At 67.1% G+C, this 25,079-nt stretch overlaps 1 protein-coding gene across 3 annotated transcripts; it reads left to right on the top strand.

Annotated features, from left to right (window-relative positions):
* Positions 1 to 2,460: 2,460 nt before the first annotated feature.
* On the top strand, positions 2,461 to 23,868 carry ARHGEF2 (Rho/Rac guanine nucleotide exchange factor 2). Of its 3 annotated transcripts, none has more exons than XM_086478556.1 (26): positions 2,461 to 2,741; positions 3,015 to 3,189; positions 3,595 to 3,703; positions 3,984 to 4,023; positions 5,000 to 5,114; positions 15,156 to 15,306; positions 15,853 to 15,920; positions 16,058 to 16,121; positions 16,414 to 16,543; positions 16,639 to 16,748; positions 16,866 to 17,012; positions 17,881 to 18,131; positions 18,225 to 18,350; positions 18,584 to 18,701; positions 18,814 to 19,071; positions 19,976 to 20,052; positions 20,160 to 20,329; positions 20,492 to 20,559; positions 20,634 to 20,825; positions 20,928 to 21,023; positions 21,129 to 21,196; positions 21,302 to 21,343; positions 21,465 to 21,515; positions 22,131 to 22,537; positions 23,513 to 23,691; positions 23,783 to 23,868. In XM_086478556.1, the coding sequence occupies exons 1-26, from the start codon at positions 2,461 to 2,463 to the stop codon at positions 23,866 to 23,868; spliced, it is 3,579 nt and encodes a 1,192-aa protein (XP_086334682.1). The 3 variants fall into 3 exon arrangements, with proteins under 3 accessions (XP_086334682.1, XP_086334681.1, XP_086334683.1); XM_086478555.1 differs by having other exon boundaries at positions 22,131 to 22,544; positions 23,499 to 23,691; XM_086478557.1 differs by lacking the exons at positions 2,461 to 2,741; positions 3,015 to 3,189; positions 3,595 to 3,703; positions 3,984 to 4,023; positions 5,000 to 5,114 and having other exon boundaries at positions 15,137 to 15,306; positions 22,131 to 22,544; positions 23,502 to 23,691.
* The last annotated feature ends 1,211 nt before the right edge of the window (positions 23,869 to 25,079 follow it).

Here is a 25,079-nt window from a genome sequence, read left to right as displayed (position 1 = left end):
GGGTGCACTGGGGCACCCATTGCCCTCCAGCCTGCCTGCACCAGGGTGTCTGAGGGCACGTCCCCGGGAGCCGCGCTGGTCCGGAGCAGGCCGTGGGGGAGGACCTGGTGTGGTCCTGACCCCGGTCCCGGCACTCCAGTGATGAGCGTTGGCCGTTCTCAATGCGGAGCAGAGGGGCTGGGTGGGGGCATCTCCCCCCAGTCCCCGTCCCCTTGGCCATCGTGCCGCCGTCCCCGAAGCCCACGGAGCTGAGCACAGCCGGCGGGTGACGGGATCCCCAGGCTCCCCGCTGCTCTCCAGCTGGTGCTCACCGACATTTTTTGGGGAGGGGGAGTTGAAATACGAACGTGGACCTTACGGCCAGCTCGATGCCCGGCTTTTAGCGCCGCGGGGAGTTCCTGGCTCCTGGCCGGAGGAGCCCGTCGCTCGCCGATCCATCCAGGCACCGAGCCGGGTAACACCGCGGTGAGAGCCCGGGGAGAGCCGGGATGGTGGGGAGCTGCTGCCGCCGGTGTCCCAGTGCTGCCGGGCGGTAAATGGGGCTGGTTTGACTCGTTGGGGTGGAAGGGTGCAAGCGATGGCAGGGGCTGCCGCGGCTGGAGGGTCAGGATTTGTTTTGGGAGACGCCGCTCAGCCATAGTGCAGCTCCGGGATCCCATCCAGCTCCTCGCTCAGGGGGTCGCGTCGACACCCCGAGATTCCCAACTCTTTTCTGGCGCTGAACCGGGAAGCTCCTGGGCATCCAGGTTGCTTTTCTGCCCTCTGACACCTGTACGAGTCTGGGAGCCCATAAATCGCCAGGTCGCCTTGTGTGCTTTTGGGGAGAGCCCTGCTTATCGGTGGCGGAAATGCCACCGAGCGATGGGACACTCTCCTTGCTATTTATTCCTTCTGTATTTACGGCAAAGCCGCTCGCTTGTTCTGGTCGGCTCCTGGGCAGATAGAAGGGCAGATGATGGGCAGACCTGGAGGAAAGTGGGTTTTTCTATCAGCTGACTGGGCCGGGAATGTAAAAACAGGAAAGCGGCTGAGCTCATCCCATTTCCCTCCCTGTCCCAAGCAGGGCTGGCCGGGGAGGGGGAGAGCTGCCCACGGGGCTCGGGCGCAGCGGGGTGAGTCAGGGCCGGGCACTGCCAGGGGAGGATGTGCCAGCTGTGGGGGATGCCTCGGGCACCGGCATGGCCATCCAGGATTTTTGGGATTGGGGGCAGGTGTGGGCGGCGTGGACCGGAGCGAGGGGCTGGGTCGCAGGGATCGGGGCGCTGGGCTGGCGTTCGCAGCGCTGGCTCTGTCTCGCTGACGGATGGCAGCAGGAGAAGGGGGGTTTGCTTCTAGGGGGGGGTAACGGGGTCCAGCCAGAGCTGCACTGGTGCTGCTGCAAGATGGAGGGACCAGGTGTGATGGGGAGGTGGGTTTGGGGAGGGGGGAGAAGCCTTTTGTAGCCGCTTGGTGCAGGCAGCATGGCGTGTCGGGATGCTCAGGGGGTGTCAGGATGCTCGGGGGGTGTCGGGATGCTCGGGGGGTGTCGGGATCCTTGAGGGGTGTCAGGATCCTTGAGGGGTGTTGGGATGCTTGGGGGGGTGTTGGGATGCTTGAGGGGTGTTGGGATCCTTGACGGGTGTCGGGATGCTTGGGGGGGTGTTGGGATGCTCGAGGGGTGTTGGGATGCTTGGGGGCTGCCCCAGCCTTTGATGGGAGGCCTTGGCTGGGCTGAAACCTGCCCGGGTCCCATCCTGCTGCCGTGCTGGGACCAGCACATGCAGGGCCACATGCCACCAGACTAAATCCAGGTCCCCAAGCGACTGCAAAAGCAACCTGAGCATCCTCTCCCGAGGGACAGCTGCTCCCTGGGGAGGTGGAAATGTGGGGGGGTTGCGTCTGGGCGGAGGGGCTGCATCCCTGCGGGCTCACCCTGGGGCGGTGGGACCCCGTCACCGCTCAGCGGCCCCCCCCCTGCCCTGGCCAAGCCGGCGAGGAGCCGCTCTCATCCCAGCCAAATTCCTGGGCGCTTAATGAGTAACCGGCGGCGAGGTGCGGGGGCCATGCTGGGCCTCGAGTGGGTGTTTCTGTGTGTTCCTGCCAGCCGCGGCCCCCCCGGCCCGTGTTTGTGCAGGGCTGGGGGCCAGGGGGGGCTGGGAACCCTCTCCGTCGCGGCGCCGGCGCTGCAGGGTCGGGGGGCCCCCGCACGGTGCGTGGGGCTCGGCAAGGTCAGCGCCGGGGACGAGGCGGGGGTCAGCTCCTCTTTATGGCCGCCATAAGCTTTACAGGCTGCTTCAAGCTCCAAGAGAGGCCGTAAAATCGATCTGGAGGGGCTGGGGTGGGAGGGGGCGTCCGCGGAGTTCGGCTGAGACCCCCCCCCAACTCGTTTCATGCCTTGTGCCAAGGCTGGGCCGGCCGCCCCCCCCCCTCACCCCAACGCCTCCGCTCCTCCCGCCCGCAGCGTCCAGCCCTGAGCGCCGCATGGAGGGTCCCGACATCTTCCTGGGTCCCTGCGAAGGTGCCCTCGGCGGGGTCCCGGGTCAGAAACGTCGCTGCGTGTCGGCCCTGGAGCCCGTCGCCGCGCCCAGCCCCAAGGGTGGCTGGGAGGAGGAGGAAGATGAGGACGAAGAGCGCTTTCGCGGGGTGCCGTTACGGCGATCCTGTGCCCTCCGGACCTCCATCCGCTCCCGGGACCCCTTCCGCCGGCACAGCTGGGAGCCGGGCAAGGAGCTGCGCGGGGTCCCCGGCTACGACCAGCTCAGGTAGCGGTGACCTGCCGCGTGTCCCCATTGTCCCCCTGCAGCCATCCCCGCTTCCGCGCCCTCGCATCGCTGCTCCCAAGCCCCTCCACCCCCTGATCCAGGGGTTGGGGTCCTCCGTGCGGTATCCCCGGGGGCACCCCAGGGATGAGCATCCCGGTGAGGACGCCCCGAAAGCCGGGCGCGAGAGCAAGGCTCACCCAAGGGGAAGGGGGGTCCCGGTTTGGTGGCCGTTGCCCCCGCACCCAGCTCAGGGTCCCCCTCTCGCCGCCGCAGCGTGAGCCTCAAAGGGCTGAGCCCCGATGACATCGACTCCAGCACCGAGCGGCTGGACGGGTTGGGGCGGCACCGGCGGGACCCCCGGCGAGCCCCCCTCGTCCACAGCAACGACGACCTGGAGTCCCTGCTCTCCCAGGACGAGGAGGATGAGGCAGATGTGCAGCGGGCGCAGGTAGGAGCCTCCTCCTCCTCCTCCTCCTCTTCCTCACCCCGGGGTGTCCTGTCACCCAGCAGCCAGGGGATGGATTCAGGCGCTGAGCTTGGGTGCGGGTAGGGGACCCCAGGAGAGGGGATCATGATGGTTCCCCAGGAAAGCCCCATCCTGGGTGGCTTTACCATCATCCTGGGACCGGGATTCTCCCGCCCAAGGTGTGTTATCCTCCGGGAGCAGCTTCATTTTGGGGAGCAATGGCAGGGAGGGGAAAATAAGTGGCCCATGAGCCTGGGGAGCAACTGGCACCAGCCTGGGGCCCGGCAGCTGCCCTGTGCCACCCACCGGGCCCTGCTGAAGGGCAGGGAGAGGGTGACAGGGACAGGAGCCCCGTGGCCCCGGTGCCAACCCCATCACCGCTGGCAGGAGGATGCGCGGAGGCTGCCGGCGTACCGGGCCAGGCAGAGCGCCGGCGGCTGCGCCCTCTCCAAATCGGCGTCGCTCAGCGTCATCGACAGCTTCCCCGACGCAGACGGTGAGTAACGGCACCCACGTCCGTCCCCCCCCCGGGCAGGACCAGGGTGACGGCCCCCACGTTGCACCCACCCCGCCCCCGGCGCTGCATCCCCGTCCCTGCTCAAACCTCCCTCATAACGACCCAAAATCGATGGCGCTGCCACCAAAGTTAATTATTTCTCACCCCCCGCCACCGCGGCGGCCCTGGATGGCGGCAGATGCTTCGCCAACCGAAAGAGGTGGCTTCTCTCGCTGCGCTTCGGCTCCCCTTTTAATTCGTCTGTCTTTTGCCGTTGCAGAAATTTCCCCCTTTGCCTCCCAGCGGAGTCTGGTCAATGGGTGAGTTGGGGGGAGCGACCACGGCCACGGGGCTGGGGGTGCACATGGTACCCGTGTGCCGGGGCGTGAATGAGGCAGCTCAGAGAGCCCCGAGGGGAGATTTCGAGATGCAAATATTGGCCCAAATTGGGATTTTTTTTCGCTGGCGGCTGCAGAGAGGGAACAGGGCAGGGTCAGGCTGAGACCTGACGCACTTCACTCACTCCCAGCATCGGGGTCAGCGGGAACAAACCCCCAGGGGCCAGCAGGCTGGAGTGGACGGTGTGTCCCCCTCGCCGTCCCCAGGATGCCAGGCCCCCCTCCTGGCAGGGCATTGTGCCGGTGGCACGGGGCCCCCTCCGCCCCCGGCGCCTGTCACAGCCCATTCCCGTCTTCATTAGGGCGGTTGTTCCCGGGCATCGTCGCGCCTGCGGCTGGCCGGGAGCCCCGCGGGGGACGAGCGAGGACAGGGACAGGGACAAGCTGACCCCCCCCACCTCCTCGCCAAAAAGGATGGTGCTGTCCGTCCGTGTACCCTGCAGCCGTGGGTGTCCCCCTCTCCATGTCCCCAGGGACAGGTTGGGAGCAGGGCTTGTCCCCCACCGCGGGAGTCCCCAGGGACCCAGCGCCAGCCCGGAAAGTGGGGGGGGTCTGTGCCTGTAGCACCCCACAACCTTGGGGCTGCGCCCATACAAACCCAGGACCATCACCCCGCTCCCCAAATTAGGTGATACAGTGGGAAGGGGGGGGTTGGTCACCGAGGAGGGGACGTAGCCACCAGCCTTGGGTTTGGGGGGGGGGGGGCCCTCATCTCCGCACCCCGCGGGGCTGGGGGTGAACAGAAAGGGCTCTGTGCTCAGCCCAGCTGGGAGCGGAGCAGCCACCCCGGAGAAGCCGGGGGGCCGGGGCGGCCGAGCTCGCTCCTCCCTATTTCCCGGCCCCGCAGAGGCCAGGGACAGAGGGGGATTGTCCAGGCTGGATCCTCCATCTCCTGCAGCTTCGGCGCCGGGAGCTGCGGGCAGCTGGCGGGGGAGACGGGGAGCCAGAGCTGGGAAGAGACCCCCCTGGGCCGGACCCTCAGCTTCATCAAGAGGATGACGGGGAAGACGAAGGTAGGGAGGGGGAAGCAGAGGGGTGGGGGGATGTGTGTGGGGGTGTGGGTTGGTGGGGCGATTCCCTTCCCAAAACGCGACGATGGGGTTGGGATTGGGGAGGTGGGGGGAGGGGGGGTTCATTTGACGCACTGCCCTTTGGGGAAGCCGTGCCTCAGTTTCCCCTCTGCTGCCTGGCACTGGCCATCGCTGGGGTTTGTACTTTGGGGTCTAAATTGGGGGGGGGGGGGGGGGGAAAAACCCGGAACGTGCTCAGGGAAGGAGACCGAGGAAGAACTGCGCTTGCCCAGCGGGTACCGGATCCCGCCCGGGCACCGGCGATGCGGTTTCGGTGACGCTGCCGTCGCCCCCCTGTCCCGGTCCCCATGTTGACACCGTCACGGTGCATCCGGAAAGTGCCAGATGGCGAGCGCCGACGGCGTGCCCGGGGTGGCGGTGGGCACCGGTGGCAAAGCCGCTCTTCCCCCGGCAGCGAGGCGATGGGCCGGATGGGGACCCCTGCCCGGCACCGGGTGGGGGGATGGTCCCCACCGGGGTTCACCGGGGCTCGGCCCCCGCCGCGGCCGAGGAAATGAGGCTTTTCCTGGCGGCGGGCGCTTGTTTGTGCGCTGAGCTCACCGCCCGCACGCCCGCCCTCCCCCGGGCCCCTCCGCTCCAGCCCAGCGCTTTCCTGGAGCGATTCCTTCGTTTGGGCTATTTTCCTCCCAGCTCAGAGGGCGGCAGGACCCTGCCGAGACACCCCCACCACCACCCTTGCCGCCGTGCCTCAGTTTCCCCAGTTCTCATCGCTGCCTGCTTGTAGGGTGCGGGGATGCTTTGGGTGACGCTGGGTGGCCATGAGGCAGCGAGGGGACATGGAGGGGGGGGGTGGTCCTCACCATCCCCCACTGCCCCCTCGCACAGGGCCAGGAGCTTAGGGGGAAACTGAGGCACAGCAACGCGCACGCCATCGCGGGGACGTGGGGGCTGCTGATGGCTTTATGTCCCCGTGGCGTTGCCACCCACCCCCTGCCACCCACTTCGGGGTGGGCAAAGCCCACCTCGCCCCCCACCCCTTCCCTAAGGCGGCCCCCTGGGATCGCGATCTGCCGCCATGCGAAGCCATTAATCCCCCCCCCCCCTCCTCGCGCCCCAGCTCCTGATCTCATCCTGCCTCCTCCCCGGCGGGCAGCGGGCGGCCGGATTAGGGGCCAGCTGTTAACATCATCACGGGGGCCACGCTCCCCCCCCCCCCCGCCAGCGCCACGGCCAGTGGGCCAAAACCCGCCCCGGCATGGCGGCACGATCCGGACCCCGCGGTCGGGATGGCTCCGTCCTCATCCCACCCCGCCGGGCGCGGAACCGGGGCTGTTAATGGTTTCAAGCCCGGGATTTATTATTATTATTATTACTAATTCAGCAGGAGGAAAGGGCGGCGCAGGCCGGGCTCTCGCCAAGTCTTGGCTTGGCAAAGTTTGTCCTATAAAATCTCCGGGGAGGGAGAAGGGTCCTGGAAGGCCGGGAGCGCTGGTGGGGGTCCGGATCCGACCCCACCGCGGGCGGATGGATGGGGAAAGGGGGTCGATCCCGGCCGAGGCAGCGAGACGCCGAGCCGGGCACATGGCGATTGCATCAGGCGGGAAGGGGGGATTGGGGTGCTGGGGGGGGGAGGGGGTGCAGGGCGCCCACCTCAACGTGGCTGCAGGGGGGTGCACGGCAAAGCCGCCCCCACACGGTCCCCACGGCGGCACGGGGATGGCAGCACCGTCCCCACGGTGGGGGACGCGGATCCTGGGTCGTGTGGGTGCTCGTAGCTTGGGGGGGTCCCAAGCAGAGGCTGTGGCAGGGATGGGGACGGGGTCCTGGGGTGCCACGGGAGGGAGGCGCCGGTGCTCCATGGAGGCTCTTGGTGGGTGCCACCCCAACAGAGGGGACCCCAACAGAGGGGACCCCAACAGAAGGCACCCCGAGAGGTCTGCAGGGAGCAGAGAGCCCCCAAGTGCCACTTTGGGGGGGACAAGCTGGAGGCGTGCGGGGTTTCGGAGCGCCGGGTGCTGGCTGGGGAGCGGCCGTGGGGAGCGGGGAGGCCGCGGAGGGGAGGGACCGTGCTATTTCAGGAAGAAATAATAATCGAGCCGCCGCGGCCGAGCTCGCCGCCGTCTCGGGGACTCAGCGCAGACCCTTCCCCGGGGAGCCCCAGCCATGTACGGCCGTCCTGCACCCAGGGTGAGTCATGGGAACGGCTCAACCCCGGGGGTCCCGCGGGGGTCCCGGGGTGTCGTCGCGGCGGCGGGTCTCGCCTGAGCACCCGACGACGCCAGCTCGGCTCCTGCCCTTGCTGGGGATGGACCGCGTGGTGCTGGGGGCGGGGGGCTGCAGGGCGTGGTGGGGGGCACCCCGGGATGCAGCACCCACCACGCCATCGGGTGGCCGCGGCCCCGCGGCAATGCCCGTCGGCGGTTTTGGCAAGGGGCTGGTGCTGGGGTTGAGTCTGGCCTCGTGGCCGGGGACGGCGCGGTTTCCTCCCCCCACCGGCGGGGTCGTGGGGGTCCCCTGTGTGACCGGAGCACCCCCACCTTCCCCCTTCCTGACTTTTTATGGCCGAACCGCCACTGCTTCCCCCTTCGCCCTCATCCCCCACGTGACGCTCGCGGGGCTTTCCAGCGCCCGGATCCTGCCACGCGGGGAGAGGCACTGGACCCCCCACCCCCCTCCCCAAAGGCACCACCGGAGCCTCCCCGCTGGCTGCATCCTGCCCCGGGGTGTCACAGCGCCTCGTCGGGGTTTCCTTCCGTCTGTTTTGGGGCCGTTTTAGGGTTACGGCCGGGGAGGGGGAAGCAGAAGCAAACGCCGGCCGAAGGGTTTGTACCCGGAGAGGAAACGAGAAACTGGGAATCGGGCCCTGGGTGGAAGCAGGAGCGTGACCGCGTCCCGTCCCCCCCCAGATCCTCGGGGCGGCCTCGCGAGGGTTTGCTTCTGCTTTCGGGACCGCGATTTAATTAAACCCCGGCCTTGGCAGCGGGGCCCCCGCCCAGGAACCAGCCCGGGTTAACGGCCGCGGCTGCCTCCGATAAACCGCTCCGGCTGGAGCTGCCGCCTGGTTTTGGGTCATGAGATGTGTTTTTTTCCCCCCCGACGGCTCCCGATTTCTCCCCTTCCCTGGGAGCTGCGGGCACGGGTGCATCCCGCCCCGCATGGGTGCATCCCGCCCCGCATGGGTGCGTCCCGCCCCGCATAGAGCCATCCCACCCATTTCCCGCGGGGTTTGCAGGGCCGGATTTGGCACCGCCACGACGTTTCCTCTTGCTGCCGGCGATGATTTCTGGGTGGAAGTCGAGGCAGCTCATCGAGAGCGGTGGCGCCTCTCGGCAGCATCGATGGCTTTCCGGGGTTACTCATTAAGCCGAAAGCCGCCGGCGTCTCTCCTGGTTGCCCACGCGGCTTTGTCCCCATCCCCTCGGTGTGGTGAGCGTCAAGTGCCGCCGGGCTCGGAAACGCGGCGAAAAAGGGACATTTATTTGCTTAAGGAGCTGTTTGCACCCACGCAACCCCGCAGCGGGGTGGGTGGCTTTGCCCCGGGGCTCGCTGGGTGACGCTTGGGGGACAGGGTCCCCCAAAAGCCTCCCCTTGGTCGCAACCCCAGGCTCTGTGGGGACTTGGACCCATCCCAGTGCCTCAGCTGGTTCTCTTGGCAGCCTTGGTAGGGTTATCTCTGGCAGCGAATGGGATAAATCCGATAAATCCTGGCTTCTCCCAGCCGGAGAGTTAATGTTCAACCTGGCTGAGGTTAGTCTGGCTCCTGGTGCTGGGGTCCTCTCCGAAGATGGTGTTTTTAAGGGAAAACAGCGAAATTTTTCCAAAATATCGCCTTCAGCCCAACTTGCCGTCGCTGGGGATCTCGAGGGGAAGAGGCTTTTTCTGCTCCCCCCCCCCCCAAAAGCTGGTGGGGAGCATCAGCACCCCCAGAGCAGCTCTGCGGGAGCAGCGTCCAGCGTCGATTTGCTCCGTTTGGGCGATAAAAGCCCCGAAATGGTCGAAAAAGGTCGCGCTGGGCCCACGAGGCGGGGACGGGATTCGTGCGTCACCCCGAAACTGCGCCTTGGGGGCGTTGGGGGCTCGGGGGGAGTTTTGGGGAGTCCCGCAGCCGCCGGGCAAGGGCGGGGGATTGGAATCCCGTGGGATAGTCATCGTCTTTTTGGGATGGCAGCCCTGGTGTTGCCCGGGGAGGACGGGGCTGGTGGCAGGGTCGTGGTCCCCAAAGGTGCCCTGGCGGCAAGGCGGTGGGTGCGGGTGGGGAGGGGAAACTGAGGCGAGGAGAGCAAAGGGTGGTGTTAATTTGGGGATAATCTGGCCGGATTCGGAGCTGCTCCAGCTCCGGAGCGGTGCTGGCACGGGTGGGTTGGGGGCGGGGGGAGGATCGTTCCCAGCAATCACGGCCGGATCCGGAGTGACTCCGGAGCGCCCGTCCCCGTCCTGCCGGTCCCGTCTGGAACAAAGGCCCGCGGGCAGCACGAGGCCGGGGCCGGGACCCGCCCCCCCCCCGTGTGGGGGGGGTGGGGGGGTGTGGGGGGGGGGTGGGGGCGGAGCCCGGGGGCGGGCAGGAGCGGGCAGGAGCGGAGCGGCTCCGCCGATTATGTCCCGCATCGAGTCGCTGACCCGGGCGAGGAGCGATCGTGCCAAGGGTGGGTCCCGGCGTGTGTCGTGTCCCCCCCCCCAACCCCGAAGCGGGGGGTTCCCCCCCTCCCCAGCCCCCCCCCCCCCTCCTTTTGGGGCGGGGGATTTCCCTCCTTTGCTCTTGCACCCCCATCCAGCCCGGGGCGGGGGGGTCAACACCCCCCCCCCCCGTCCTCCTCCTCGCTCAGGTCGTTGCACGCCCCCACACTGCCCCCCCCCCCCCCGCCCCCGACTTGGGGAGGGGGCTTTGCCCTTCCCCATCCAGCTGGGGCAGGGGGTAGGGGGGGGGGGGCAGTTTTGGGATCCTGCCAGGGTGCGGGAGGGGGTGGTTGAGGAGGGGGTGATGCTGATGGGAAGGGAGGGCATTGTGCACGTTGCGGGGGGGGGGGGTCCCTAAGCAAAGCGGGGGGGGGGGGGATGCAGGGAGGTGGGCGAGGACCCTCCGCAAGCCTCGGCGCAGCCGCTCCCCATTGTGCAGCGGGGTCCTGGGAAGACAATAACCCTCCTGCCCGCCCTCCTCGTCGCCCCGACGCCCGGGCAGGGACCACCGTCGCCCACCCGACATCATCCCGCCGGCAACTTCTTCGGCGAAGCCACGGCCCAACTTCCTCCATCGCCCTCGCCCCGCCAGCCTTGTTTCCGCCGAAGCCGAAGGCCCTTGGGTGGCGTGGAAACCCTCCAGCTCCGGCACGGCGGGTGAGGAAGCCGCCTTCTCCTCCTGCCGAAGGGGTGGGTGTGAAGTGGGACCCCCGCCCTGCACGCACACACACACACACACACCCCCCACGCCGCTTTTATTGTCCGCCGCCCGGTAAAGACAAAGCCCTGCCGTCGTTGGGAGCGATGGGGAAACTGAGGCACGGGCAGCGGGGAGCTCTCGTCCCGTGGGAGCGGTTCGCCGTCGGCCCGCGACTTGGCGAGGGTGCGAGGCCGGAGGGCGCCGGGTGCCGTCGTGGTGCCCCGAGCGTGTGGCAATCGCCAGCGTGGCGAAACGACGGGCGAGGAGGCGGGGGGGGGGGGGTGTCAAAGGGGGGGTGTGTGGGGGCCCAGCTGGTGTCGGGCGCTGCCTGCGCTTGGCAGGGCTTTGTGCTCCGGCGGGCGTGCGAGGCGGGCGTGCGAGGCAGGTGGGTGTGCAAGGCGGGCGTGCAAAGCTCCGCTCCCCCTCCCTGCCTCAGTTTACCCCAAGCTGGGTTGTTTTTTTTTGGGGGGGGGGGGTGGTGTTAGGTAACGGTGGGGAAACCCACCGCCCGCACCCCCTTGGCTCACGTGGCGTGGACCGGCCTTGCGTGCACTGAGTTTGTCGGGTCTGAGCCCGCTGGAGGGTTGGGGGCGGTCAGCCCTGAGGTCTGTGTTTTGGCAGGGGGGGGGCCCGGCGGAGGTGGCGGCGGGGGGGGAAGTGGTTGTTGGTTCCTGCGCCGGCCGGGGCGGGTCGGGCTGGGGGGAAATGGTGGTTTTTGTTTAAAAAAAGTTTTGTCAAAGCCTGTTTTGCCTCACCCGGGGCTGTGCCCTGGGCTGGGGGGGGGGCTGTCGGTGTCCCCCCCACCCTTGATGGGTCCCCGGTGCGTGGAGAGCAGTCGGTGCCACCAGCTGTCACCGCTTTAAAAATGGGGGACTCCCCCCCATCAAAAGGGAGGGGGGCACACAGCGGTGGGGACCCCCTAGCTGGGATGTGCTGGGGCAGATGGGCTGTGTGGCACACCCCCCTCCCCACCCCCCCCGACTTTACGTGGGGACCCTGTGTCCCATGGTGGGACCTGCTTTTGGGGGGACTCCTGGCAGGGCAGCCCCCCCCCCCCCCGGCTGCCTTCCCTGGACCCCCCCAAAACAACAGAGGGGGGGTGTCCCCTGTGCTCCCATGCTGCACCCCCCAGCTGACTGTGTCGTGTTCCCCCCCCCCTCCAACCCTGCAGCTTCACTCCTCCAGTGGCTCAAAACCTCGGAGCGGGCAAATTTGGGGCCAAAATGGGACTTTTGTGCACTAGAGGGAGGGGGGCACCCCCTTTTCTCGTGGGGGCGAAGGAGCTGCAGGGTGTCCCCGCGTGGTTTCGGCCCCGGCGTGGCGGCATCTTTTGTTGCCACGCCGGTGAGGACGGCGCTGGCTTTGTTCAACGCCGGGGTGGCAGACGGCGTGGGGACCGTCCCCACCAAGGAGGGGAGCGACGCAGCTCCGTCACGCCGTTTCGGGGCTCGGATCCATCCCCCAGGTCAGACCTTTGCTTTTTTTTTGGGGGGGGTTGTCCACCCCCCCCCCCTCCGGCTCTTCACACCCGGCGTGGAGGCGGTGATGCCGCAGGTGGCTTTTTTGGGGGGCGGCACACGGACACACGTACCCCCTAGGGTGGTGGCAGCTGGGGTTGTCATCACCCCAAAAACCTCTCCCCCGGGTCTGGCTGGAGTTTTTCGGCTCCGGAGGTTGGCGCGGGTGTTTTTCTCACGCAGGAAAAAGAAACGGGCTATCTTGGGCGAAGTCGTGGCGGTGCCAACAGAAATACACCCGCCGTAGGCGTTGCACCGCGGCGCCGGAAAGAAAAACCCAACACCAACCCAAAAAAAACCCACCCCAATTTCTATTTAAAGTGGAAAAACTTTCTGCTCCCCACCAGCGCCGGGGAGGTGGGGGGGGGACCCTCTGAACCCCCCCCCCCCGGCCCAGGGAAGCTGCCATGGCCCCGTGGTGGGGATTTGGCTCAACACCCCGTTTTTGTGCCGGCGGCGTTGGCCGGGGTGGGGGGTTTGGTGCCGGTTGCTGTTGGGTTTTGGGGTGATGCTGGAGGGGGGATGTTTGCATTGGGGTTCGGTTTTTTTTTGGGGACACCCCCCCCCAACCACCCCAAGTGTTTTGGGGGGGAGTGGGGATGGGGGGGTGTGTCCCCCAGGGTATTTACAGCCACGCGGTGGCTCGTGTCCTGCCGCCTCTGATATGTGTGTCCCCCCCCCCGCCGTGGGGTGCAGCCTGACACCCCCAAAGCTGCTGGTGGACCCCAGTGTCCAGGCTGGGTGGGGGTCACCATCCTCGGGGGGGGGGGGGGGGTGTTATGGCACCGTCACCGGTTGCGCCCGTCCGTCCGTCCGTCCCCCAGGGTGGCCTTTGTGGGGTGGGGGGCACCCAGGCGTGCTGGGGGGTGCGGGTCTGTGGGGGGGGGGGACACCCTGGCGGAGTGGGGGTCCGGGTGGGGGACACCCAGGCGTGCTGCGGGGGTCTGGCTGGGGGGGGGTCCCAGGCAGGGTGGGGGTCCGGGTGGGGGTCCCCAGGCGTGCTGTGAGGTGGGGGTCTGGGTGGTGGTGGGGTGCCAGGCAGGGGGGGAGCCGGTGTCGGGGAGCAAATCCCGGCGGCTGCGGAGGGGGGCGGGGGGGGGGGGGGGGCCCGCGGCTGCAGGAAGAGGAGTCGCCTCCCGCCTTTGTCTGGCGGCGGTTGGGCTTCCTGCGGCCGGGCCGGGGCTGGGGGGTCCCTGCGGGGCGGCGGGGGGGGCAACACCACAGCAGGAAGAAAAAAAGGGAAATTAGAAAAAGGGCAGAAAAGGACGAAAAGGAAAGCAGAGGAAAAGGAAAGAAAAGTGGAGAAAGGAAGGGGGGAAAAGGCCAGAGGGAAAAAGGAAAGCAGAAAAAGAAGGCAAGCAGGGAAAAAAAAAAAAAAAAGGCCAAAAAGAAAAAAAAAAGGAAAGCAGGAAAAAAAGGCCGAAAAAAAAGAGGAAAGCAGAATAAAAGGAAAGCAAGAGAAAAGAAAGGGGGGGAAAAAAGTTAAAGAAGAAAGGAAAAAATGAAAAAAAAAAGAAAAAAAGTAAAAATGAAAGGGATAAAAAAAGAGAGGAAAAAAAGGAAAGCAAAAAAAATAAAAGGAAGAAAAAAAGAAGTTAAAAAAAGAAAGGAAAAAATGAAAGCAAAAAAAAAGAAAGGAGAAAGAAAAAAGGAAAGGAAAAAGAAAGGGAAAAAAGGAAAGCAAAAAGGAAAAAAAGGAAAGAAGAAAGGAAAAAAGGAACATAAGAAAAAGGAAAAAAGGAAAGCAAATAAAGAAGAAAAAAAAAGAGGAAAAAAGGGAAGCAAAAAAGGCTCAAAAAAGTAAAAAAAAAACCAACAAACAAACAGTGAAAAAAAAAAAAAAAAGAAAAAAGGGGAGGAAAAAACCCCCGCGCCCCGCAAGGGCCGGCCCGGGCCCGGGAACAATCGCGCCGGGCAGCTGCGGCGGCCGGGCCGGGGGGGCCGCGATGTGCTGCTGCTCCTGCGCCCCGTTCCCGGGCCGGGAGGTGGAGACCCCCCCCTGCGGAGAGCGGGTGAGCGCCCGACCCCCCCCCCCCCCCCCCCCCGCTGACCCCCTCCTGTGTCCCCCCCCAGGGCCCTGGTGCCTGTGTACCCCCCCCCCCCGCAGTGTCCCCTCTCCCTGGGGACCCCCCGGGGGGGGGGCTGCTCTGCTCACCCCTTCACCTTCCTCCCGTGCTCTTCCTCACCTTCCTCCCCACCCGCCCGCCTGGCTCCTCTCAGGGGGGCCCCTCGGCCTCTCGCCCACCTTCCCTGGGGTGGGGGGGTCGGGAGCAGGGATGGAAAGCGGGACACACCCCCCACCCCCCCAGTTCGGCATCGCTGAGCCACGGGGAGGGGGATCGGGGACCCAAAGCACCGTCGGTTTGGGGGGGGCTGGCGCGGAGAGGGTCCGTTTGGTGGGTGCCCTGGGTGCCAGGCACAGCCGGGTGCCACGGCAGGGGGGGGACAAAGGCGGCTCTGTGCCGGATGGGGCCCGCAAGATGCTCGGGATAACACTGCCCGCTCCCCTTTGCCAGGAGGGGAAAACCATGGCGAGCCGCCGGCAGCACCGGGGTCCCAAAACAGACCCCCAGGCCTAGCCCCACGGAGGGGGGCAGCTGGCCTCCAACCCCCCAGTTTTGGGCGAAAACGGGTGAAAATATCCGCTTTGGCTCAAAAAAGGAGGTGGGAAGGCACAGGGCTGCCGGCTGCCGTGCTCCGGCGATGCCGCCAGCCCCCACGGGTGCCGGGGAGCAGCGTCACCTCCCCCCCATCGCGGCCCCCGCATCTCGTCCCCATTGGGGCTGGTGGCTGCGGTGCTGGGTTGGGGGGGGGGGACACACACGACATGTGCTGGGGCGGGGGGGATTTCTCCCGCAGCCGCCCGGTTGTCATGGTTATGGGATGATGGGAAGCACGGGCGAGCGGAGCGATCGGGGTGGCTTCTCCCCAGCCGCACGGCTCCCCAGCATCCCCACCCCGGGGTGGCAGGACCCCCCGAGCATCGCCGGGGAGCGGGGTGTCCCACGTCACCCTCGGCTTCCCGCGACCATGAGCCGCATCCCGAAGCAAGCGGGGGTCGTGCCGGGTGGTGCGGCCGGGCGCCCACCGTGCCGCAGCCCCGTCAGGCGCCCGTCGCATCTCTCCGGGCAGAGCAAGGAGAAGGAGAAGATGAAGGAGGGCAAGGAGAAGGACGCCCGCTACACCAACGGCCACCTCTTCACCACCATCACCGTCTCCGGCATGACCATGTGCTTCGCCTGCAACAAGAGCATCACGGCCAAGGAAGCTCTTATCTGCCCCAGTGAGTAACCGAAACGGCCGCGATGGCTTTGCCAGGGCGGCTTTGCCGGGTGGGCACGGCGACCCCCATTGCGAGGGGCCGGTTGGTCCCGGTTTGGCTGCGCGGATTTGCGCCGCGGCGCCGGAGGGAAGCTCGCGGAGATGGTTTCTCCGAGGCGTCCTGGCAAACGCCGGCGTGCCGCCCTGGCACATCGCAGCAAGGCAGCCGGTTCCGCCGGCTCCTTCCAGCTGCCCTGCTGCGGGCGATGCTGCGGTGCCAGATGGAGCCGGTGTGCCCGTGGCACCGGGCTGGTGCGGGGCATCGTGTCCTCCGGGGCTGCGGGGGGGGGGTTCTTGGCAGCACCGCGGCGGCTCAGCTGCTCCCCGGCAGCTGCGGCTCCGGCAGCACATGGCGTAACCCGCGTCCGCCCGGATTCCCCCCGCATCTGCTCCCGTCGCTCCGGCACTGGCGGCTCCCCCGCTAGGATGGGGTTGGCGGGAGGGTCCTCCCGGTGACTCCGTGCCGTCACCTCTCCCTCTGTGTGTGTGTGTGTGTCCCCCCCCTCAGCCTGCAACGTCACCATCCACAACCGGTGCAAGGACACGCTGCCCAACTGCACCAAGGTGAAGCAGAAGGTGAGTGCCTGCCACAGGTGACACGAGCTGGCCGGTCTCAGCCGCTCCAGGGTGTTTTTTTCGGGGGGGGGGGGGGTGTGACGGTGACGACACGGTGACGCTGACACCCGCCGTGACGCCCCCGCTCCCTCCCCCAGCAACAGAAAGCCGCGCTGCTGAAGAACAGCTCGGCGCTGCAGTCGGTCTCGCTGCGCAATAAAAGTGAGTGGGGTGCGACGTGCCGGGGGGGGGGGGGGGGGTGGGGGAGGACAGCCCTTCCCCCCAGCCCCCTCCATGCTGTCTGTCACTGGGGCGGGGCCAGGTCCCTCTCCCAGCTGCGGGGACACCCCCTTGGGAGGGCTGGGGGACACGTCCCAGCGTGGGGATGCTGGTGGGGGGGTTGCTGTACTGGGGAGTCCGCCATGGGCGGTGGGGACACTGTGCAGGCTGGGGGGTGACGGGGTGGGGGTGAGGGGGTCATGGCGCTGACCCGCCGGTGTGTGTGTCCCCCCAGCCGCCATCCGGGAGCGCCCCAACTCAGCCATCTACCCCTCGGAGAGCTTCCGCCAGACGCTGCTGGGTCCCCGCCGTGGCCGACCCTCCCTCTCCCTCTCCAAGAGCGTCTCCACCACCAACATCGCAGGGTGAGCTGGGGGGGGAGCGGGGAGTGGGAAACGGGGGGGGGGTGGCCAGGGGGTGTCCCCAGAGTGTCACCATCATGTCGTTTCCCCCCCCCCAGGACGTTCAACGATGAGTCTCCCCTGGGGATACGGCGGATCCTGTCCCAGTCCACGGACTCCCTCAACATGCGCAACCGCACGCTCTCCGTGGAGTCGCTCATCGACGAAGGTGGGGACCCACCGGGGTGTTACGGGGGGGGACGGGGACGGGGGACACGGGGTGGGGGGGGCCGACACGGGACGCAGGGCCAGCCCCCACCCCGTCTCCCGCCGCCCTCCCGCGCAGGCCCCGACGTCATCCTCAACCAGCTGATGAGCGACTTCGAGACGGACGGGAAGGACTTTGAGGCGGATTCCTGGAGCTTGGCCGTGGACAACAGCTACCTGCAGCAGCACAAGATGGACGTCATGAAGCGCCAGGACGTCATCTACGGTGAGCGGCCGCGTGGGGACGGCCTGGACCGGTGGGACGGGGCAGGAGGGAGTTGGGGATGGAGGGACGGGGTAGGGGACACAGGGATGGGGCAGAGGGGCAGGGATGGGGGTGAAGAGATGGGGGACGTGGGCATAGGGTAGGGGACATCCCCTAGGACATAGGGATGGGTCAGAGAGGCAGAGAGAGATGAGGGATGTGGGGACAGGGTCAGGGACACAGGGATGGGTCTGAGGTGCAGGGATGGGGGTCGCAGGGACAGGGTAGGGGACACAGGGATGGGGCAGGAGTGAGTTGGGGATGGAGGGACAGGGTAGGGGACACAGGGATGGGTCAGAGATGTAGGGATGGGTTTGAAGAGATGGGGGACGTGGGCACAGCGTAGGGGACATCCCCTAGGACATAGTGATGGGTCAGAGAGGCAGGGAGAGGCAGAAAGAGGTGGGGGACATGGGGACAGGGTAGGGGACATCCCTTAGGACATAGGGATAGGTCAGAGAGGCAGGGAGAGATGGGGGATGTGGGGACAGGGTAGGAGACATCCCCTAGGACATAGGGATAGGTCAGAGAGGCAGGGAGAGATGGGGGATGTGGGGACAGGGTAGGAGACATCCCCTAGGACATAGGGATGGGTCAGAGAGGCAGGGAGAGATGGGGGATGTGGGGACAGGGTAGGGGACACAGGGATGGGTCTGAGATACAGGGATGGGGGTCACAGCGACAGGATCAGGGACATAGGGATGGGGATGAAGAGATGGGGGACGCCCGGAGGCGGTGGGGCTGGGGCGAGGGGCTGTCCCCGCGGCGCAGAGCAGGCTGGGACCCGCTGTGGTGGCTGCCCCCTCTCACCCATCCCGCCCCGCCGCAGAGCTGATCCAGACGGAGATCCACCACGTCCGCACGCTGAAGATCATGGCCAACATGTTCCGCAAGGCCATGCTGGAGGATCTGCAGGTGGATCCGACCACGGTGCAGAAGATCTTCCCCTGCGTGGACGAGCTGAGCCAGATCCACGAGCGGTTCCTGGCGCAGCTCCTGGAGCGTCGCAGGGAGTCCCTGGCCCACGACAGCAACAAGAACTTCGTCATCAACCGGCTGGGGGACATCCTCGTCAACCAGGTGGGGACGGCGCGGGGGCCACCAGAGCCAGCGGGTGCTTTGGGGGGGGGGCGTACAGGCTCGCTGATGCCCCTTCATCTCCTCCCCGCCAAGTTTTCGGGAGCCAGCGCGGAGCAGCTGAAGAAAGCCTACTCCGAGTTCTGCAGCAAGCACACCAAAGCCTTGAAGGAGTACAAGGACCTGCTCGCTCGCGACAAGCGCTTCCAGCAGTTCATCCGGGTGAGCGCCCGGCCCCGCGCGGCTCCGGAGGGACCCCTGGGATGGGTTTCGGGGTCTCCCTGCTCTTGAGCTCTTGTGCCCTGCTGGAAGATCCTTCTGCCAACTCTGTGCCTCAGTTTCCCCGACGGCGTGTCTCTCCCTAATGCCTCTTAACGTGGTTATGAGCTTGGGGAGGGGCGCGGCTGCTGCTGACGGGGTGCCCTGTGCTTCCTTCCCTCCCTCCGGCCGGCCAGAGGATGACGCGATCCCCGCTGCTCCGACGTCACGGGGTGCCCGAGTGCATCTTGCTGGTGACGCAGAGGATCACCAAGTACCCGGTGCTCATCGAGCGCATCCTGAAGAACTCCAAAGGTGACAGGGCTGGGGGCAGGGGCACCACGGCGGGGCTGCCCGTGCTGGGGGCGCGGGGGGGTTTCCAGCCCTGACCGTGTCCCCCCCGCCCCCAACGCATCATCCTCCCCAGACAACGAGGGCGACTCGGCGGACCTGTCGCGGGCGCTGAAGCTGGTGAAGGAGCTGATCTCCTCCATCAACGAGGAGGTGCACACGTGCGAGATGAACGCGCGGCTGTGGGACGTCTACAGGCGCGTGGACGGCCGTGCCAAAGTGCAGCTGCCGTGGGAGAGCCGCGCCGGCGTTTTCGGCAAGGACGAGCTGCTGCGGCGCAAGCTGGTGCACAGCGGGTGCATGCTCTGGAAGACGGCGGCCGGGCGCTTCAAAGGTGGGGAGCGGGGTGCTGGGGGTGGAGATGCCAGGGAATGGGGATGCTGGGGGACCAGGGTGCCAAGGAATGGGGGACCAGGGTGTGAGGATGCGCAGGGACCAGGGTGCTATGGGATGGGGGTACCAGGATACGGGGATACTGGGGGGCCAGGGTGCTATGGGGTGGGAGTACCAGGATACGGGGATACTGGGGGACCGGGGTGCTATGGGGTGGGGGGTACCAGGATACGGGGATACTGGGGGACCGGGGTGCTATGGGGTGGGAGTACCAGGATACGGGGATACTGGGGGACCGGGGTGCTATGGGGTGGGGGTACCAGGATACGGGGATACTGGGGGACCAGGGTGCTATGAGAGGGGGGTACCAGGATACGGGGATACTGGGGGACCGGGGTGCTATGGGGTGGGAGTACCAGGATACGGGGATACTGGGGGACCGGGGTGCTATGAGAGGGGGGTACCAGGATATGGGGATACTGGGGGGCCGGGGTGCTATGGGGTGGGAGTACCAGGATACGGGGATACTGGGGGACCGGGGTGCTATGGGGTGGGGGTACCAGGATATGGGGATACTGGGGGACCAGTGTGCCAGGCAATGGGGTTACCAGGGCATGGGGGACCAGGGTACTATGGGATGGAGGTACTGGGATATGGGGATGCCCAGGGATCAGGGCATGGGGATGCTGGAGGACCAGAGTGCCAGGAGATGGGGGTACCAGGGGATGACAATGTTTGCAGAGCAGGATGCCAGGGCCCAGGGGTGCCAGGAGGGTGTCCCCAACCTCCATGGACAAATTTGGGAGCAGCCCTGGGGCTAAGGAGGCCCTGGGGCTCTGCGGGGTGGGACAGGCCACCGCCTCGCCCCCCACCCCAGCGTCTCACGTCCCTGCGCTCCCTCCCAGATGTCCTGGTGCTGCTGATGACCGACGTCCTCATCTTCCTGCAAGAGAAGGACCAGAAATACACCTTCCCCATGCTGGTGAGCCGCCGCTGCCGCCCGGTCCCTCTCTTCCCGCTCCCCCGCCGCTGCCGGGATCACCGTGCCGGCACCGGGATGGCATTCCGACCCTGTCCCCTGTCCCGCAGGACAAGCCGGCCGTCATCTCCCTGCAAAACCTCATCGTGCGGGATATCGCCAACCAGGAGAAGGGGATGTTCCTGATCAGCGCGGCGCCGCCGGAGATGTACGAGGTCCACGCCGCCTCCCGCGACGACCGCAACAACTGGATGAAGGTCATCCAGCAGACGGTCAGCCTGTGAGTGGGGGATTTCTGGGGGGGGGGGTGGTGTCCCCCACGGCCGGGGGGTGGGCGATGGGGAGGGGGAAGGTGGGCACAGCCGGTGGGAAGGGCGATCGCTGTGTGATGGGGTTGGGGGGGGGGGGTGTCCCAGCTCTGACCCAACCCCGTCCCTTCCAGCTGCCCGAGCCGCCAGGACTTTCCCCTGATTGAGACGGAGATCGAAGCGTCCCTACGCAAGCTGAAAGGTGGGTGCTGCTGCCACGGGGGGTCCCCACCCCTGCCCCCCTGCCCCCCTGCTCACCCCCTCCCCACCCCGCAGACCGTATCCTGCAACACGATCGGAAGATCACGGCGCTGCTGGAGGAGAAGGTGGGGCTCTTTGCCGACATGCTGGCCCTGGCCAGCGGCTGCGAGGAGCCCTCGCCCACCCTGGCCCCCCGCACCCTCTTCCATTCTGACTCGGCCGAAGGTTCCCGAGGGGAAAAACTGATGCACGACGCCATCCGAGAAGGTTACGGGATGCTCCGGGGTGGCAAAGCTCCGGCTGGGGACACCGAGGCGTGGGGCTGGGGTCCCTGCCGCGGCGTGGGGCTCACCCTGCGCTTCCCCGCAGTGGAGTGCCTGAAGGAGATGTTCACGGGCGCTGGACGGGACCGGGACCAGAACAACCTCGCCGAGGCCGAGAGCTGCCCCAGCCCCGGCGCCAGCAGTAAGATGGGTGACAGGGGACGCGTGGCAGCCAGGGAGGTGGCTGCGCCCGGCTCGGGGGTCCCCCAGCACCGCGGTGGGGCTCACCCCCTGCCTCTCCCTGCAGACGGCGACGCCGGCAGCTTCAACGGCTCCCTGGAGTTTTGCAGGGCGGATTCGGACGCTGGGCAGCGAGTGAGTGCGGTGCTGGGGGGACACACACACACACACACACCAGGGTTGGGGACATCCCCCACCCCGTGCCGGGGCCGCCGCGGTGTCACTGGTCTCTCTCTGTAGGATGGGAACGGCAACCAGCTCCTGCAGAGGGTACCCCAGGAGGTAAGGGGCGGGGGGACAGGGTGGGGGAAAGACCCGGCTCCCTCCCTGCGGTGCCAGCGTGCCTCGGTTTCCCCACCGTCGTTCACCAGGGGGTTCACCGCCCCGTCCTCTCCCCCCGCAGGAGATCAACCAGCGGCTGGTGAACCTCTACACCCTCCTGCACGGGCTCCAGGTGGGTGGGAGCGTGCTGGGGGAGGAGGGGGGCAGCAAGGGGGGGGACACAAGCCGGCATCCCCCCTGCCTGCATCCCCCTGCATCCGTCCCCCTACCTGCATACATCCCCCTGCCTGCACCCCCTGCCCACATATATCCCCCTGCCTGCACCCCCTGCCCACATACATCCCCCTGCCTGCACCCCCCTGCCTGCACCCCCTGCCTATATGCGTCCCCCTGCCCACATTTCCTACCTATATACATCCCCCTGCCTATGTATATCCCCCACCTACATAAATCCCCCTGCCCACATACATCCCCCTGCATATATACATCCCCCTGCCTGCACCCCCCTGCCTGCACCCCATGCCTATATACGTCCCCCTGCCCACATTTCTTGCCTATATACATCCCCCTGCCTATATAAATCCCCCTGCCCACATCCCCCTGCCCACACTCCCTGCCCACACCCCTTGCCTATATACATCCCCCCTGTCTGCACCCTCAGCCCACATCCATCCCCCTGCCCATATACGTCCCCCTGCCCATATACGTCCCCCTGCCCACATCCATCCCCCTGCCCACATCTCCCTGCCCGTACCCCCTGCCCACCCCCCCTGCCCGCTCCCGGCAGGCGGTGGTGAGCCAGCAGGACACGCTGCTGGAGCTGCAGCTGCAGGAGGGTCCGGAGAAGCCGTCCCGCCGCGGGTCCCAGCCCAGCCCGGCCGAGCCGGTGGCCCGAGCGGGCGAGAAGCCCGGCACGACGGAGCTGGCGCTGCTGCAGCGGCAACACGGGCTGCTGCAGGAGGAGCTGGGCCGCTGCCGGCAGCTCTGCCAGGAGCGGGCCCAGGAGGCGACGGCCCTGGAGTCGCGGCTGCGGGACAGCGAGCAGGAGCGGGCCCGGCTGGAGCGGGAGCTGGACGAGGCCCGGCGGCAGCTGGGGGCTCTGCGGCACGACGGCGGCACGCGGGGACGCCGCGGGACCGACCCACGGCGCAGGAGTCTGCCGGCCGGAGATGCGCTTTATCTCAGCTTCACCCCGCCGCAGGTAGCAGGGATGGCGGGGGGGGGGGTGCTCCTCATGCGTGGCACGAGTGCGTCCGGCCTCAGCCCACCGGGGTCTGGGGCCTGGGGGATTGCATTCATGCATGACATGAGTGTGTTCAGCCTCAGCCCACCCGGGTCTGGGGTCTGGGGTGGGGGAAGATGCGCTCATGCATGGCACGAGTGTGTCTGGCCTCAGCCCACCGGGGTCTGGGGTCTAGTGTGGGGGAAGATGTGCTCGTGCGTGGCACGAGTGCGTCCGGCCTCAGCCCACCGGGGTCTGGGGTCTAGTGTGGGGGAAGATGTGCTCGTGCGTGGCACGAGTGCGTCCGGCCTCAGCCCGCCTGGGTTTGGGGTCTGGGGGATTGCATTCATGCATGACATGAGTGTGTTCAGCCTCAGCTCATCTGGGTCTGGGGTCTGGGGTGGGGGAAGATGCGCTCATGCGCGGCACGAGTGCGTCCAGCCTCAGCCCACCCGGGTCTGGGGTCTGGGGTGGGGGAAGATGCGCTCATGCGTGGCACGAGTGCATCCGGCCTCAGCCTGCCTGGGTTTGGGGTCTGGGGGATTGCATTCGTGCATGACATGAGTGTGTTCAGCCTCAGCTGAGCCGGCTTTGGGACCTCAGGGGGTGGGGGGGGGAGGGGTGGGAAAGATGCACTCATGCATGACATGAGTGTGTCCGGCCTCAGCTCATCTGGGTCTGGGGTGGGGGAAGATGCGCTCATGCGTGGCACGAGTGTGTCCGGCCTCAGCCCACCTGGGTTTGGGGCCTGGGGGGTTGCACTCGTGCATGACATGAGTGTGTTCAGCCTCAGCTGAGCCGGCTTTGGGACCTCAGGGGGTGGGGGGGGCTGGGAAGGATGTGCTCATTCATGACACGAGTGCGTCTGGCCTCGGCCCCCGCATGTGGGGGAGTGGGGGGCTCAGGCTTTGACAACACCCCCCCCTCCCCCAGCAGCTGAGCCACAGCCCCCACCCCGCCAGCCTCTCCTACCACCACCCTGCCTTCGCCCCCTGCCCCCGGGAGGAGCTGGATTACCGGGGGGCCGATCCCGACCGGCTGCGGGAGGGCGAGGACACCCTGGACACCCTCCTGGAGGACGAGGAGGCCTTGGGGAGCCGCCGCTCCCCCCCCGCCAGCCCCCGAGGTGGGTCCCCAGGGTGGGGGTGCAGGAGCCGGCCCTGGCACCCGCTTTTCCCGGTGAGAGGGGGGTTTAACCGGGTGTTTTTTCCCCCCAGATTTCCCGAGGATGCAGGATATTCCCGAGGAGGTGGAGAGCAGCCAGGAGCTGAAGGAGGGCGACGGGGGCTCCTCGGACAGTTAGGGACCAGCTCCAGCCCCCCCTGGCCCCCATCCCCAGCACCCCCCACGATGACGCTGGGGGCAGGATTGGGGCCGTGGGACAGCGGGATGGGGGGGGGGGGGATTTTTTGGGAGAGCTGCTATTCCCACGGGAGCCTTACGGGGCTGGGGGGGGGGGGGGGGGGGGGGGCAGTCCAGTCGCCCCCTCCCCTTTCTCCAAGCTGGTGGGGGGCAGCGGTTTGGGACCGATGTGTTGTGTGTGTCCCCCTCCTCCCCCGTCTCTGCTTGGATTTATTTATTTATTTTGTCATTTGGGGGTGGGGGAGATGGCCTGGGGGGCAGGGGGTGTCCTGCTCTGTCCCAGCGCTGGGCAGGATGTGACCCCCCCACACACACACCCCCTGTCCTGGGACAGCGGTGACCTCCCCAGTGGGGGTGAGCCCGTCTCTACCAAAGCTCATGTCCCCCCCCCTGGTTTTGGGGGGCTGCCCGGGGTGGGAGTGGGGCCGGGACAGATGGTTTTAATCGCTTGGTTGGTTCCCCTCGGTTTAACTGTAAAAAAAAAAAAAAAAAAAGAGAAAAGGAGGGAAAAAAAAAAGAAAAAAAGAAAAAAAAATTGGAAAATAATTAAAAAGACCAGTTTGGACCCAAAGTGTGCAGGTGGGGCGGCTGGGGGGATAATGGGGAGAACTGGGGGGGGGAGGGGGGCGGGCTGTGGGCAGGGTCTGATCCGGTCACCCGGGGTGGGGCCACGAAGCAGAAGGACGGGGTGCTGCGGCTGCGGGGTCTGAGCCGTGCGGCGAGTGCGTCGGGTCTCAAGCCCCCAGCGCACGCCGCGTGTCCCCTCCGCGGTGGGAGAGCGGTGGCGGGCGTCTGTCCCCCAGCCTCGCCCTACGCTGTCCCCTCGGCGTGAGCCGAGCGTGCCCGTTCTCAGCCCGCGCGGTGCCAGACGCCGGGGTGATGGGCACCCCCCCCGGCTGGCGGTGGGGACGGGTTTCCCGGCTCTCACGGCGAGCGGGAGGGGTGTGTGTGTGTGTCCCCCCCCCGCCCCGGGGAGGTGACGGGACAAGCCTGGGCTGGGTGCGAGCCAGCCCCGGGCGTGGGGAGGCGACGGGGCGGAGGACGCGCACCCAAGGCGCCCGCACCCACACGCCTCCGACGCCGTTGGCACCCGCACCCACCCCGGCGGGGGGGTAGGGGGTCTTGGGGCGTCGTGTCCCCTGCCCCGCCGCC

The sequence above is a fragment of the Leptosomus discolor genome, chromosome 26, assembly GCF_034619465.1.
Source record: "Leptosomus discolor isolate bLepDis1 chromosome 26, bLepDis1.hap2, whole genome shotgun sequence".
NCBI classification, from domain to species: Eukaryota; Metazoa; Chordata; class Aves; order Leptosomiformes; family Leptosomidae; genus Leptosomus; species Leptosomus discolor.
This window is presented reverse-complemented; position numbering and strand designations above follow the sequence as displayed.